A 14192-nucleotide genomic window follows, 5' to 3' on the forward strand; every position below is an offset into this window, starting at 1 on the left:
ATATTAATGAGTCGGTTAATGTGAATAAGTAAATGCAAACACCTGAATAAGCAAACGTGTAATCAAATATAAGAAGTTTAATGAGTGATCCTAAACACTAATACAAGAACATCTGTGATTTAAAAACCAAAAGATAAATAAACAAGTTATATTGGCAGCATGCGTCTGATGCATATATGGTGCAGTGTGGATGAGACATCCACTGGTGGTAGCAGAAGAAAGAGTGAAACTACCTTTTAAGATGACATGGACCTCTGCTCAGCCCCATGACGATTAAGCTGTGGGGTGCCACTGGGTTCCTGATGCTGTTTAATATCTATATGGAGCCACAGGGCCATTAGGAATTTGGAGGTTGGATGTCATCAACATGCTCTACTACTTATCATCAGGATTAGCTGAGGCTGTGCACGTGCTGGACCAAAGTCCAGAGGCTGTAAAGGGGCTGAAGCTGAATCCTAACAAGATGGATGCTGTGTTGTTTGGTGGTTCCCTGATCTAGGAGTTTGGTAGGATAGCTGTTCTGAATAGAACTGTATTCCTCTTGAAGGAGGTGTTTAGGTAGGGGTATTTCTTGGATATTCCTGTAAACTCAGACTCCTGTAATGCTCTCTGCGTGAAACTACCATTGAAGATGACATGAATGCTGCAGCAAGTATAATAAGCAACAACTAGACTGCTAACAGGAACACCTTTCAGAAACCATGTGACACGAGGGGAAGGCGCTGCTCCTGCGGGATTCCGTTTCTTTACCGGCGCCCGACCCGGCGTTGCCACGCTGCCCGCCCTCCCCGTCGCGCGCCCCCGGAAAGAGGCGCCGCCGGCCGCCTCGCGGGAGGGTTCCCCAAGCGCGCCAGGCGGGGCGGGGCGGGGCAGGGACTTCCCTCCCTTCTGGGGGAGGGGGCGGAGAATGTGGGCGGGGCTTGGGCCACAGCCGGGTCTCCTGGGCAGGAGGAGGAGGAGGAGGAGGAGGCGGGCCCGGAAGTTCCTCTGCCGGCGCCGCTCTAGCTCGCTCGACCAAAGAGCTTCCGGCTTCGAGGAGCGTCGGGTGTTTGGCGAAGGAGGTTGGTGGGTCAGGCAGGCAGGCAGGCAGCTGCAGCAGGCGCTTTCGCCCCGGTCTCCCCTCTCGCTCGCTCGCTCTCCCGGCCGGTCTGAGGAGCGGTCGAGGTCGTTGCCGGTCTCCGGGCAGAGGCGGTGTGCTCCGCCCCGCGGTGGAGCGGCGTGCTTCCCGGAGTCGGCGGCGGCCCCCGCGGACCGTCCTCCCGCCGCTTTCTTCCCGCTCGAGACCATCCCGGGTGACCGAGAAGCGAGCTCGTTGAGCCTTACCTGCGAGGAAGCCGGTGGGCTCGTCAGAGGGAAGAGCCCCGGCGGCATGGATGCCCGCTGGCTTTAGGGCATCCTCGGCGCCTCCTTTCCCGTGCTGTGTCATGTGTAAAGTGCGTGGGGGGGGATGATGGTGGTTTGCGCTCCGGTCGCCTATACTGTATGTGCTTCGGATGGGTTCCTGAAATAGCTGCTTCGCCGAGATGAAGCGGAGTTTCCTTTCTCAAGCGTTGTTGTCGTTCTTTTCCCCTCTCCTTTCCAGCCTATGTTGCTCAAAATGGAAGAATCACGCGTCTGCGAGTTGGGAACGGGCAGCCGAGATCAGCTGAGGAACCGCAAGTGCTCGGAGCGGAACCCGGCGCTGCAACTCTCAGAGACACGTTGCGGGGGCCCAGAGGATGCGGGGCCCTTGGAGGAGGTGGAGGATTACCTGGCCAGGAACGGAAAGCTGCTGGGACCCCTGTTCTCGGCTCCAGAACTGCGAGAGGAGACGCCAGGGAGCGAGGAGACCCGCCTGGACTCGCCGGATGGCCAGCAGGACCCAGAGAGCGAGAAGAGTAAAGAGAAAACCTTAGGTATGATGATGTTGTGTTGGTGGTAGTGCCCTGAAGGGAAGCACTTTTGCTCTCCCTCCTTGAGAAGAGCTGATTTAAGAAGCAAAGCTTTTTGATCACCTTCTTTACGATTAATTCGTTGCCCAGAAAGCAACTTTGCAGAGGGATTTCAGTTTCTTGTAATGAACAACATCATGGTTTACCTGCTGCATTCCTCTTCTCTATAGGTATATCTGTATCGCTATTGGTCATTGGGCTTTTTAAAAACAAATAACTCTTTGTACTGCATCAAGCTTGTTGCACTGCATGTAATCGTTGTATTCTAGTACGTTTATATGGCCTTGTATTGTATCGATCCTTTTATTATCTTTGCATAATGATTTGTACAGTATCTGTAAAGCATAGCAGCAGTGCATTTAGAACAGCCCGTCTCACCCTTTTTTTTGACCATGGCCGTAAACACGACATGCTTGTATAAGCTGCAGGATGAACTTTCTAAGGTGGTGTGTAAAGAATTGTTTTCAGTCTGTGGGCCCCTTCAGATGTGCCAGCCCCTCTGCCCAGGCCACAGGCCCCGCCCCCCAGTTGATAAGGGCTGCTTTGGAACACCGCATGTTCTGGCAATGCTTCCTAAATTCTTTTCTTATTGGTCTGTAGGAAAAGAAGTACTGTTATTGATGCAAGCTTTAAACACTCTTGCTACTCCAGAAGAAAAGTTAGCAGCACTCTGCAAGAAATACGCTGATCTGGTAATGTGGACCACCTTTAAAGTTACACATGTGCTTGGCAGTTGCAGATGAACTGGCTTATAAATATGCATTTTATTGTTATGTTGCTTTGAACGCCTATGTAATTTAATGAAACAACGTGCAGGATTTATTCCAAATTCTTTTTGAGCACACAAGTTTGGTAAATGATCATGGCTAACTAGTTGATGTAAAGCAGTTGTTTTGTGGAGACATCTTTTCCCTCACTCTTTGCTGTCAAGGGTAGAAACAATGAGAGCATGATCACCCGTTGCCCTGTATGTGAGGTTTTGACTACTGACTTACCTTAAAAGCCCTGTTAGGGTCCCTATAAGTTGGTTCCTGTGGGGATCCCTTTGTCAAGGGATGAAGAAAGACGCGGAGACAAGCATGGGGGAAGGAATTGTTCTGCCCTCCCGATAGTGGGAGAGTTTTATTTATAATCATCTTAGGACAGGTGTAAGACTAGGATTGGTTAAGTTTTGGTTCAGTGTTGTTAATGATCGGCTTCCTTAAAGTAAATTGGTGATCATGCGCCTGCCTCATGCAGGGTGCATGCTTGGCTCATGAATCAGGGGTGATTGGTACCTTCACATGGTTTGCCAGTGCTTTGGTAACTGTACAGGTTCCCACTTGATGGCAGTGCTAAAGATTTTAAGATTCTTATTGGGACAACAGGAGAAATCAAGGTTGGTGGAGTCTCAAGATACTTTCCATAGGTACACTGTGAATTTTGGATGGAAGTTAATTCAGACCTTTGGGTGGTATAACCTGGTGATTCAGCTTCGCAATTTCTATTAGTTGTAGGCCTCATAGACTTGATTGTATTTCTGGGAGGGTAAAGTAATTTAAGTGTAATGATTTTATAGTTATATATTATATTGGCTTCATCGTCGTTTAGTCGTGTCCGACTCTTTGTGACCTACTAACTGGTATAACAACATTTGACCTCCATCCCACCCAGGCATTTAAGTATCCAAGGAATAGTTGACTGGGATAGCAGTGAGCTGTAAAACATGTCCTTAGAGTTGTTCTCTCCACTTGCCAGTTTAAAAAAGATGTTCTCTAAGTTGGAAACACTGAAGTATAACTCTCCATTCCTTTATTCATATGGTCTGTTTTGTATCTTAAAATTCTCTGTTCGCAGTTTAATATACGTGTAGTCAGTAGCTATAGATAGAGAAGAAACACAGTGTCAAGTTATTTTGTCACAGAATGCATTGTCCTATCTTTGATCATTTCTCTTATTTAGTTAGAGGAGAGCCGGAATGTTCAAAAACAGATGAAGATGCTGCAGAAGAAGCAGGCGCAGGTTGTCAAGGAGAAGGTCCACTTGCAGAGTGAACATAGCAAGGCCATTCTTGCACGCAGCAAACTGGAGTCTCTTTGTCGTGAGCTTCAACGTCACAATAAAAGTTTAAAGGTAAGTTTGGGATGATGGTGCATGACAGAAATATTGTGACAGTTTCCCAGAAAATACACTGGCTGTATGAAAGATTCTCTGAATTGTGTTCTAACAGCAAAACAGAAAACAGAGGCGTTTGTGATTGAATGGCAGTGTGGACTGTGCAGCACTGAGTTAGTGTCTTACTTGATAATACAGTATATAAGAGCAAAGAGGACTTTAAGCAGTTGATGGGTTTCTGCGTTGTTCCAGGACATTCTACAAACCGGTGCTGTAGTTTGTTTTATACCAAGATCCGGAAGGATCCTTGAAGTGGGTTCCGTTCAACTAAAAATGTTTCAATATAAACCACACTTAGTGGTTTGATTGAATATCAAAGGTACTGATGCCAAAAATTATAGACCTAGAGAGTAAGAGGATAGATCTTTGGTGACTGGTTTGAGAGTGATGCTGGATGTTAAAGTGAGTAGACTAAGTGACCAGAAGGACTGGTGCTTTTGCCCAGGAAGCTTGTGAGGGAGCATGAAGGAAGTGTTGAGAAAATAATGCCCTTCAGAGTGGATTTCCAGTCGTTTCTGAGAGCGTCCTTCCACTGTAGGAGGAATAAAGCTAAATGCTGCTGTGTTATTAATAAATAGTCTGGGACCCCAAGTCTGAGACTGGTTTGGATCAATAATTCTTGTTAAAAATGTTAGCTTTATAGCTGTGTACATCCATAAATGAGTATTTCCTTTGTATTGTGGGCAATTACAGTTGTTCTGAAGTGTGAATATTTTAGGTCTATTGTAACTGAAAAACACGTGATTGAAAATAAGTAATAATATTTTGGTGTTAACTGGTATGTATGTTGTGCTGACCGCAGATTATTTCATGATAATTTGATTACGTAAAGTACCTGTTGCTTCCTGAATATTTTCTATGCTGCCTGATACTATATTATTCAATGAAATTAGATTAGCCACAGACAGAATAAATGTGCTTCTTGGTTATGTAGCTAGAACAAGCATTGGTTGGGTAAAACATGAGCACTTCTTAGTCCCTCCAAACATAAACTAGCTTTCATCACAAATAGGTCTTATTTCCAAAGAGGCCTATTTATAAGCAGCATTATCTTCCGTGTTTCAATCCCACAATCACTACTGCTGTAGTAAAGAAACTGTAGTCTAGTGGTGATCGTGTCACAACAAATAGAAACTACTAAGAAGCTTCTGGGGATTGGTTTAACAACTATTTGTGGGTCTGGTGAGTGAATTGTAGCAGGGATTTGGATGCATTGTGGTTCCAAGGTGATACTAATAGACATTTTCTCATTGATGGCCCAAGGCTAATTGAAAAGCTCATCGATGAAAGTGTGTTTATTACTCTCTTTGGATAAAAGGAAGAGAACATGCAGCAAGCCCGCGAAGAGGAGGAGAGGCGTAAAGAAGCAACTGCACACTTCCAGATCACACTAAATGAAATTCAGGCTCAGTTGGAACAGCACGGCATACACAATGCAAAGCTCCGTCAAGAAAACATTGAATTGGGGGAGAAACTGAAGAAACTCGTAGAACAATATGCACTGAGAGAAGAAGTAAGTAAACTTTTAATGTAATTCTTCTTAGCATGGTGTGCAAAAGTATCTACAGTTCTCTAGATAAGCCCCTCCACTCATGAAGCAACATCTCCTCCCTGTTGCATGCCCACTGAAACAGTTTTGTGGGGTACAAGTTAGAGCTGTAGGGTGGGGCAGGTTCCCTCCATTTTATACAAAGCTTAAGTACAACCTGTCTTTTTCTCATGTATCTTTTGGATTCCATGTTTTAAAAATTTTGTGGATTGGAACTATATCACTTGCTTGTGGCGTTTCACCTTCAGTTGATAGCTAATTATTTTTGCTTCGATATATTTTTATCCACAGTAATTAGTGGTGACATGTTGACATAAAGGGAATGTGCTGCATAACCAAAAAGCACATTTATTCTGTCCGTGAGTCACCTAAATAATAATATTGGGTCTGGCATCACAGGATATATTCATGAGGCAACAAGCGCTCTACACAGTCAAGTTACCATGAAATAATCTGCAGCCCACATAGCATACACAACAGTTACCATGTGTTAAACAATGCATTTTTCAGTTACAGAAATTCTAGCCTGTTACACCTAGAACTATTCTAACTGATCTTGCATTTTCTGCTCATCCAGAAATGGATGCTGCTTATATCAACTTAGAAACAAATGTTTGGTATGTAGAAGTGTTGTAGATAATTTTTCCTAGTTTTCAACAGTATATTAGTCCTTTTACTTTCTTTGAAGAGTTTAGAGGTGGCACATAGGACCTTTCTGATCCTCATAACGGTATTGCAAGATCACATAGGCTAGTATGAATTTCTCACCGCCTGGATGCCAATATGCTGTAAAACTCTAATCTCTAAAGGATTAGAAATCTTCCTGCCCTCGGTACCCTTCTATAGTAACTGCATATTGTCTTATTTGTTGTGCACCCTGTTCCAGGCAGTCCTGGGAAACTCCCAGAAGCATTATTTGTCTTGTAAATGTGGCATGCAATCATGTTCTTTCAGAAAATGGGTACAGTATTTCCAAGGCATGTGTGCCTTATTTATAATACCTACCATATAGAAGAGGTGTTAGTCTTGAGAACAAAGCACATGTGCCCCACCCATCATGTTCTCATCCAAATAATTTCTTTTGCCACTGCAGCAAGTTCACAGATGGAGGTTGGTGGGCCTGTAAAAATTGAATTAGAACTATCTGTGAATGGTGGTACTTAGAGTCATCCATTCCCTTCATATAGGTATTTTCACCTATGCTTATATTGTCAATTCTGTAGTGTCAAAAAGGTCTGTATTGTAATTTTTTTCTTGATTTTTAAATATTTACATATTCAAGTTCTCCCTGCTTGTATTAAGGACACCCTCTACTCACTTCGATTTTTACATTATATTCTCTTATACCTTTTCTTAATCTATGGACATACATCAGCTATTAGGAAAAATTCTTTTTAAAAATATAGCTTTTTATTTTTTAAATAAATGGTTTTAAATATATATTTTTTAAAATTAAGTAAATAATTTTTAAATATTTGTAATAAAGCCTTTAGATTTTGTTTCTGTGCAGATTACACTAATTCAGTGAAGCACTGGTTGTGTAATAGTGCACTTACATGTGTTCATTCACATCTGAGCCCCATCTGTCACTGGGCCTACTTCCTATTATTTTAAGCCGGAACTAGCAGCAACTGCTTCTGTAACAGAGGCAAATTAATATAAATCTAAACTTGCACGTTTATTCAGAATTCGTGCCTGCCGAAATTTACTCCAGATAAGACAGGCCCTCGCTAACCTCTCGCCCATACTATCTTGACATTTGTGGGGTAGGTAGAATTCATGAGGGCCAAATGCTGCGCTGATAGCTAGAGGAAACCTTCCTGTCAGGTACCCTCCCAAAATTTGGATTAAACAGTACTCCGAAGGATTCACCAAAAATCCATGAAGTTAAGCATCTTGGCTGTTACACCAACCCCACAAGAGAGGAATACCAAAAAATACCCACAAAACACACAGGCTCCTGATACATGGTTAAGGCAAGCCTTGTTTTAGTACCACCAACCCTCTTCAAAATAACCAGAGTTTTAAGCATTTTATATTTTATTGAGGTGGTAAAAAGTAAAAAGAGCAAATCTTAAAAAGCACTTTCAACAGTTACAGAATAGTTAAGAACTGTGGAGCAAAAATGGTAAAAAAAATTGAAGGAAGAAGAATTTGAGAACAATCCCATGGGAAAATAAGAAAATTAACTAACCTATGCTAATACTTACATCCTGGCATAACTTGAACATCATTCCAGAGCATATATGGAATATATGTCTTGTAGCACAGCAGTAGATGAACATAGGAGAACACTAAGAGAAAACTAGGCTAAACTGAGTAACTTCTCTTCCTATTTTTATGCCCAAAATTCCATTTTCCAGATTCTTCCAGAAAATCTGCCAAGTATAGTTTCCCCAAGCATTTATGAAGAAGAGAGTAACTCTTCTCCTCTCAGCTGAAGCCATAAACTCTGTACAAGGCATGAGCTCAGTGTGGCCTTGAAGTTCCATTCTCACAGAGATAAGGCACAGGTGTTACCGCCTTTCAATTACATTTGTTGCATTTTCCAAGTAGAAACCATAGTGTAATGGACAGTCCAGAATAAAACTGCTCTGTTAAATACATGCTCTTTTTGAGAAGCGTTAATGCTAGGTATTTGTTACATTAATAGTAATGCTCTTTTTTTTAGCATATGGACAAAGTCTTTAAGCATAAAGAATTGCAACAGCAATTGGTTGATGCGAAGCTTCAGCAAACAACGCAGCTTATAAAAGAAGCTGAAGAAAAGCACCAGAGAGAGAGGGAGTTTGTAAGTGTTTCTCATCTAGTGTAAAGAATATAGATAAATTTCACTCTGTTAGTAGATTGGTGTAATTATGTTAAACGTCTTACTTTTAAAGCAAAATGTACAGCATTCTATTTAGATGTTTCTGGATAGTGTTTAATAACTTTTGAAGAATTTGTCAGGTCTTACTATTATCAATGACTATTATACACAAAAAGTTTCTTTGCAAGGGATAGCTTGATCCTTTGGTGTTGTAGGGATGTAGCATTAATGCTACAGTGTTAGATACATTTGTAACAATATGATACTTAGCCACTGCCTGTCTGAGCTTAACAGCTGTACAAAGTGCACCTTATAACATATATGCCAGGGGTAGCATGCCTTTGGCACTCAAATGTTTTAGACTACAAATCCTACAGTCCTTTATCATTGGCATCACAGGCTTTGGGAACTGGAAGTCCGAAACATCTGAAAAGCCAAAATTTCCCCACTCCTTGCACATACTTTTACTAAAAAAAAGTAGATTTGCTAAACTTCAATGCCTGGGATACATAACTTCTTGATGCAGTAGAATGGGATAAATATGCTAATATATTGGCTTCCATGGTTATGGACAAATGTCTTAGTTTCTTACTAAGTTATATAAGAATATTTAAAAAATATATGTGTAATGTAAACCCAGTAAATTGCTGCATGTTAGTTTTAAAGCTGGGGTATTTGAATTGAGGCATATCTGAACTTTTCTCAATAAATACTTCAGTTACGGATTTGTACAGGCTTAACGGGTATTAGGTATTCTAGAAACAATGTTTTCTTCCTGTTCAGCTGCTGAAAGAGGCTAATGAGTCCAGACACAAATGCGAACAGATGAAAGAACAAGAAGCTCAATTAAAACAACAGGTAAACAAATTTTAATGTTTATTATGTTAAGAGTTTTAATAAGTTAGGTGTTATATTGGTTGGAAACATAACTTTAAACATTTGAGAATATTTTTGGAACTTCATATTATAGGAAAAAAGTTGGGTGGCCTAAAAGGATTCTTTGAGGAAGAGGATTTAAACAGTTGAATCATTGTCTGCATATAACATGCCGCAGGGCAGGTTTACAAAATATTTTTTCTGCAACGTGATTCTTTAGGCTATAGTGCTTAAGCTTGTGAAATTAACAATGGGTATTCACCCAGTTCACTATTCTTATGTCATGTTGAACAAGTCTCCTAATTCAGATTCCCTTGCAATGTGGTGATTCCAATCGTAAGAATAATGTCTAACAAGACAATTGTTTCTATGAGCCTGAAGACATTTAAGGAATTCCCCGTGTTACAGGACTGTTCCAGGCCTCTTTTGTTATTGTCAGCAGCTCCTTTTGTCAAATACACTAAGCAAGAAGTGTTTGCGATTCTTTCTTTGACAAAGGCAAGCTCTATAATTGTTGGGAACAGTCTTGTAGGTTGGGAATGATGCACAGTATTAAAACACAAGATTCAGTACACATTAGCTTGTTTTCTGTTGGATGGCTCACTTTGCAGCCAAGAATTCTATCATTCAAATGGTGGTTTATCGGAAGCTCTAAGTGTAACGTGAAAAAGAAGTAGCACAGTTCAGTTGAATTGGAAAGCAGGAAATGGGCAGCAATGCACCTGTCTATTTTAGGAGTGTGCGAAATGTTCCCTCCATATCTCCAAAATCAAAACATTTTGCTCAGAAAGTCTCCTTTTGCTGTGTTCGGTTCCTCATCCCCTCAGTGTCTGTGTATATGAAAAATATTGGTCCGTAGAAGGTATAAGAGTGCTTTTTCAATAAAAAAAGTATGAAGTTAAACCAGTTTTTTGAGTTAAGAAAAGCCTGTTGTCACCAACCTACCTAATAATAACATGCAAATGAACCTCTTTGGTCATATCCCTGCCCCATGGAAGTGTGGTCCCTAGAGTGAAGGGAGATTTGAAATAATGGCCCTCTGCCATGCTGAGATCCCCTACTTCCTGGCTTAAAATTCAAAACTAGGATATGGGTATGGTATCGTCATTCTTTGCTTCACTTCTTGCATGCATCACTGATGCTCAAATCATAGTGCTCAAAATGCTAGCCCCAAATTTTTTTTTGCACGGTACTAGGTTTCCTCAGCTTCATGCCATCCACATATTTTGGTACATTGTGTATCATCCCCACCAAGAATAACCAGTTGTGGAGGACAGTTGCCCAAAATATCTAGAAGGATCCAAGTTTGGAAATAAATTGGTATCCCTTGAATAAGAACCAGATATTTTGCTCCTTTGGCTATTTAATAGAAGCAGAAACATTCAGTGTTTGCTTTAGAAGATACTGGACAGGCATGGACACCAGTGGTGATAAAGTTAAAAACTAGAGTGAATGAGCCTACATATGTACAAATTCTAATAAAATCAGAAAACTTCTGATCTTTACATGGGTGTTTTAATTTGTGTGGCGTGTGTTTAATTTGCATGGCATTTTCTGGGGTTTTTGTTTGTTTTTGTCTTTTGAAGACAATCTAAATCCTGTTGACGTAAGCCATTGCAGTAGTCCTTGTGGAAGCAACGCTTGATGTTTTACTCCTTACACCACAGTGGATTTCCCAGTTTGTGGCTTACTGTATCGTATAGATACCCCTAACTGTTGTTTTCTTCAGCTTTCTCTTTATATGGATAAATTTGAGGAATTCCAGACCACAATGGCAAAGAGTAATGAACTTTTTACAACGTTCAGACAAGAAATGGAAAAGGTACTTGACTTACACTTTTTTTGAAACTATACTCATTTACAATGGGGAGATAAAAAGCAAGCCCCATTGGGCTTAACTGAGATGTCCTTCTGTGCAGATGTGTGTAAATTACTGTTCTTGTTAAATATATTGCACAGTGCAAAAGTTTGAATATTTTGTCACTGAACCTGATACACATTGGGAAAAGGTGATTGTACACTTTCAAAATTTGACAGATTAAAGTAAAATTTGTTTTCTTTCACTCTAGTCCAATTTTATACAAAGATCTTGGGTAGTTTTGAGAATGTAAGTGACAATCAGAATTTTAAGAAAGTGTATGTTATTTTCATATAACCATTAAACTTGATTTCAGATGACCAAGAAGATTAAAAAACTAGAAAAGGAAATAATAATTTGGCGTACAAAATGGGAAAACAACAACAAAGCTCTTTTGCAAATGGCTGAAGAAGTGAGTATTTCTTAAACTTACCTTTTCCTGTGGTGAAAAAAATGGTTCTCTGCATAGACCATACAATAAAGAAAAACTGTAAGGTGTTTTCCTAACTTTCTTGTGAAGTTAGAACTACTTTTACAACTACTTTCTAATGTAAAAGTGCCATGAAATAAGCTTTCCATATACAGAATAGCAATAGGGAGATTGCCACACACACTTACAAGGGAGATACCAGAACAGGGAGATTTTGGTCAACTTGTTTTTAGGCTAATCAAGGTGCTCTACATAGGATTATAAGACCGAGACCATAGGAAGTTGTGGATGCAGGCATCTGATTTACCATTCTGGTGTATTGGAACGTATCACAAAAGTATCAGCTGGTCACGAACCATCTTTTGTTTACTACAGAAAACAGTTAAAGACAAAGAATACAAAGGCTTTCAAATAAAACTGGAGCGCTTGGAAAAGCTGTGCAGGGCTCTTCAAACGGAAAGAAACGAGCTGAATGAGAAGGTTGAAGTTCTTAAAGGACAAGTTTCTGTAAGAGAAGCAGATGTGGATCTAGCAGTCCATGTGGATCTGCAGCCATGCCCGCTCAACTCTCACGGAAAGGTGGGCCTTTCTGCCAATGGAGCGGAAGAAGGGATCCAACCAGATGCGGAACCGAGTGTGGCACACGAAGGCTCTGAACAAACTGTCTGCCTCGGTTCCATTCCTGCCACAGATGTTGTTGACTAAAGTGTAAACACTGTATTGAGAGATATATTTTGTGTATGGCTTTAACAGGTGGTGGTAACTCTTAGTTTTGTGGTGAAAATTTTCTTACTTTTTCTACCATATCTGTATTTTCTTAGAACAGAACAGAATTTGCCTGGTACAGGAAGCTGCTCGGTGGCTATTGAATAGCTGATCTATAAAATTTCCACAATTGTGTTGCACATCTGCCTCATTTTTTAAAACAAGAAACTATCAAAGGATGCATGTAAATTGCTTTTTTTTTCCTGATGCTATAACACACTTACATGGCCACATCATTTAAATTTCGTGTGCAGGTCTGATACGACAAAGGGAACATCTGTGACCAAACTGCCACAAGTTTTGGGGGGCGGAATGCTTGCTATTGTGAATTGAACGAATACACTATAATGGGCATCTGGTGACCAGCATAACTCATGACCAGTGTGAAGCAGGCTGGTGAGAGGAAATCTTACAGGGTTTAATGTAGCTGCAGTTTAATTGCCGCTTGAATTTGCAACTGGAAATACAGGGTCTACAACTCACATTTCTCAGGATTGTCCACTACAGTCAATTCATAACTGGAGTGATTGTTTTCTTGCCTGTTAAAATAAAAGATTGGTGGGTGGAGGCAGTTGCTCACATTTAGTCCAGACAACCACTAATGTTGAGTGCATTGCTGCCTATTCAAGAGAATAAAATCTTTTAAGAAGATGAACTGTAACACAAAGCCTACCGCCTAATAATGCCTTTGTACTACTTGCAGTTTATGCTACTAAATGCGGTGGGGTTTTGGTTGGTGGTTGCTGAACTAAAGTGAATTTTAATTTTGTCTGCCATTATTTCCTGACTAGGGTTGATGCCTCTCTCCATTGGTAGGAAATAATGGGCATATGCAAATGCAGTCCTCACTGAATAAGGGAACAACTAATGGTAACACTTATTGTTTTCTCCATTTGTCACAACACAGATTTGAGAGCAAACAGGTTTTTAAGAAAACATGCAGTCTTACTAAATACATAGACAACAGTATAAATTATAAATTAACTCAATCCAAACATAAAGGTGGAGGGAAAATATATGCTAATTGTCCCTTCCCCCGCCACTATATCTATTAATGAAACATGTTTGTCAATTAAAAGTGCCTTCTGGTATCTATAGATTATTTTGGCACTTAGGTTTTTATGTTATCTCACATACAACAGCCAAGGCTCCATCTTACCTCTGCTGCATTGCCGAAGCTTTGAATATAGCCTCAGCTGGAAAAGTCCAGAGCCCCCTTCCACCCATAATCTCAATGTGTGTTAAACAAATGGTGATCAATTGTGTATATTTTGCCATTGTAAATTGAGAGGTACAAGGTCACCAGTTGCTGTTAACTCTGCCTATCAATATTGGCTTCTTAGCTGTTCTTTTGAGAAGATAGAAATAATCAGATTTTTGGTAGCTAGTCCCATCGTCGTTGAGTGATTGCTGACTTGGGCCCGTGACTTGGTTTTTTCATTCCTTACCCCTGTTCTCTTAAGTAACTCAATTTCAGGTTAGTTGAATATTCAGGCCTTGCTGATATGCTATCCTTTACTAACTGTTATGTACATTGTGAAATAGAGGTCATGAAAGGAAATATGGCTTGGAGGAAGCTAGAGATGGGGGTGGGGTTCGTATATGAATATGAAAACCCCTGCATAGGTGGTGATAACTTGGGTGCATCCCCCTGGAGCCAGATATCCACTCACAATTCTGCTGCTGCTACCGGCTCCGCGATCCTTCCTATCACTCCAGAGCACACGATCTGCAAGCCACTCTTCGGCCTGGCAGGGAGGCTTGATCCACCTCCTGCCAGGAGTGGCGAGCCAGTTACAAGCTCCCGAGGGATAGGAAGG

At 40.9% G+C, this 14192-nt stretch overlaps 1 protein-coding gene across 2 annotated transcripts; it reads left to right on the plus strand.

Annotated features, from left to right (window-relative positions):
- The first annotated feature begins 938 nt into the window (after positions 1-938).
- Positions 939-12512, plus strand: LOC110075453 (gamma-taxilin). 2 transcript variants are annotated; one of them, XM_072994338.2, is made up of 10 exons: positions 939-1061; positions 1583-1895; positions 2532-2623; positions 3873-4043; positions 5404-5598; positions 8306-8425; positions 9227-9301; positions 11049-11141; positions 11494-11589; positions 11983-12512. In XM_072994338.2, the coding sequence occupies exons 2-10, from the start codon at positions 1586-1588 to the stop codon at positions 12310-12312; spliced, it is 1482 nt and encodes a 493-aa protein (XP_072850439.2). In that variant the 5' UTR covers positions 939-1061; positions 1583-1585; the 3' UTR covers positions 12313-12512. The 2 variants fall into 2 exon arrangements, with proteins under 2 accessions (XP_072850439.2, XP_072850438.2); XM_072994337.2 differs by lacking the exon at positions 939-1061 and adding an exon at positions 1248-1433.
- Positions 12513-14192: the final 1680 nt, after the last annotated feature.

The sequence above is a fragment of the Pogona vitticeps genome, chromosome 3, assembly GCF_051106095.1.
Source record: "Pogona vitticeps strain Pit_001003342236 chromosome 3, PviZW2.1, whole genome shotgun sequence".
In the NCBI taxonomy this organism is placed as follows: Eukaryota; Metazoa; Chordata; class Lepidosauria; order Squamata; family Agamidae; genus Pogona; species Pogona vitticeps.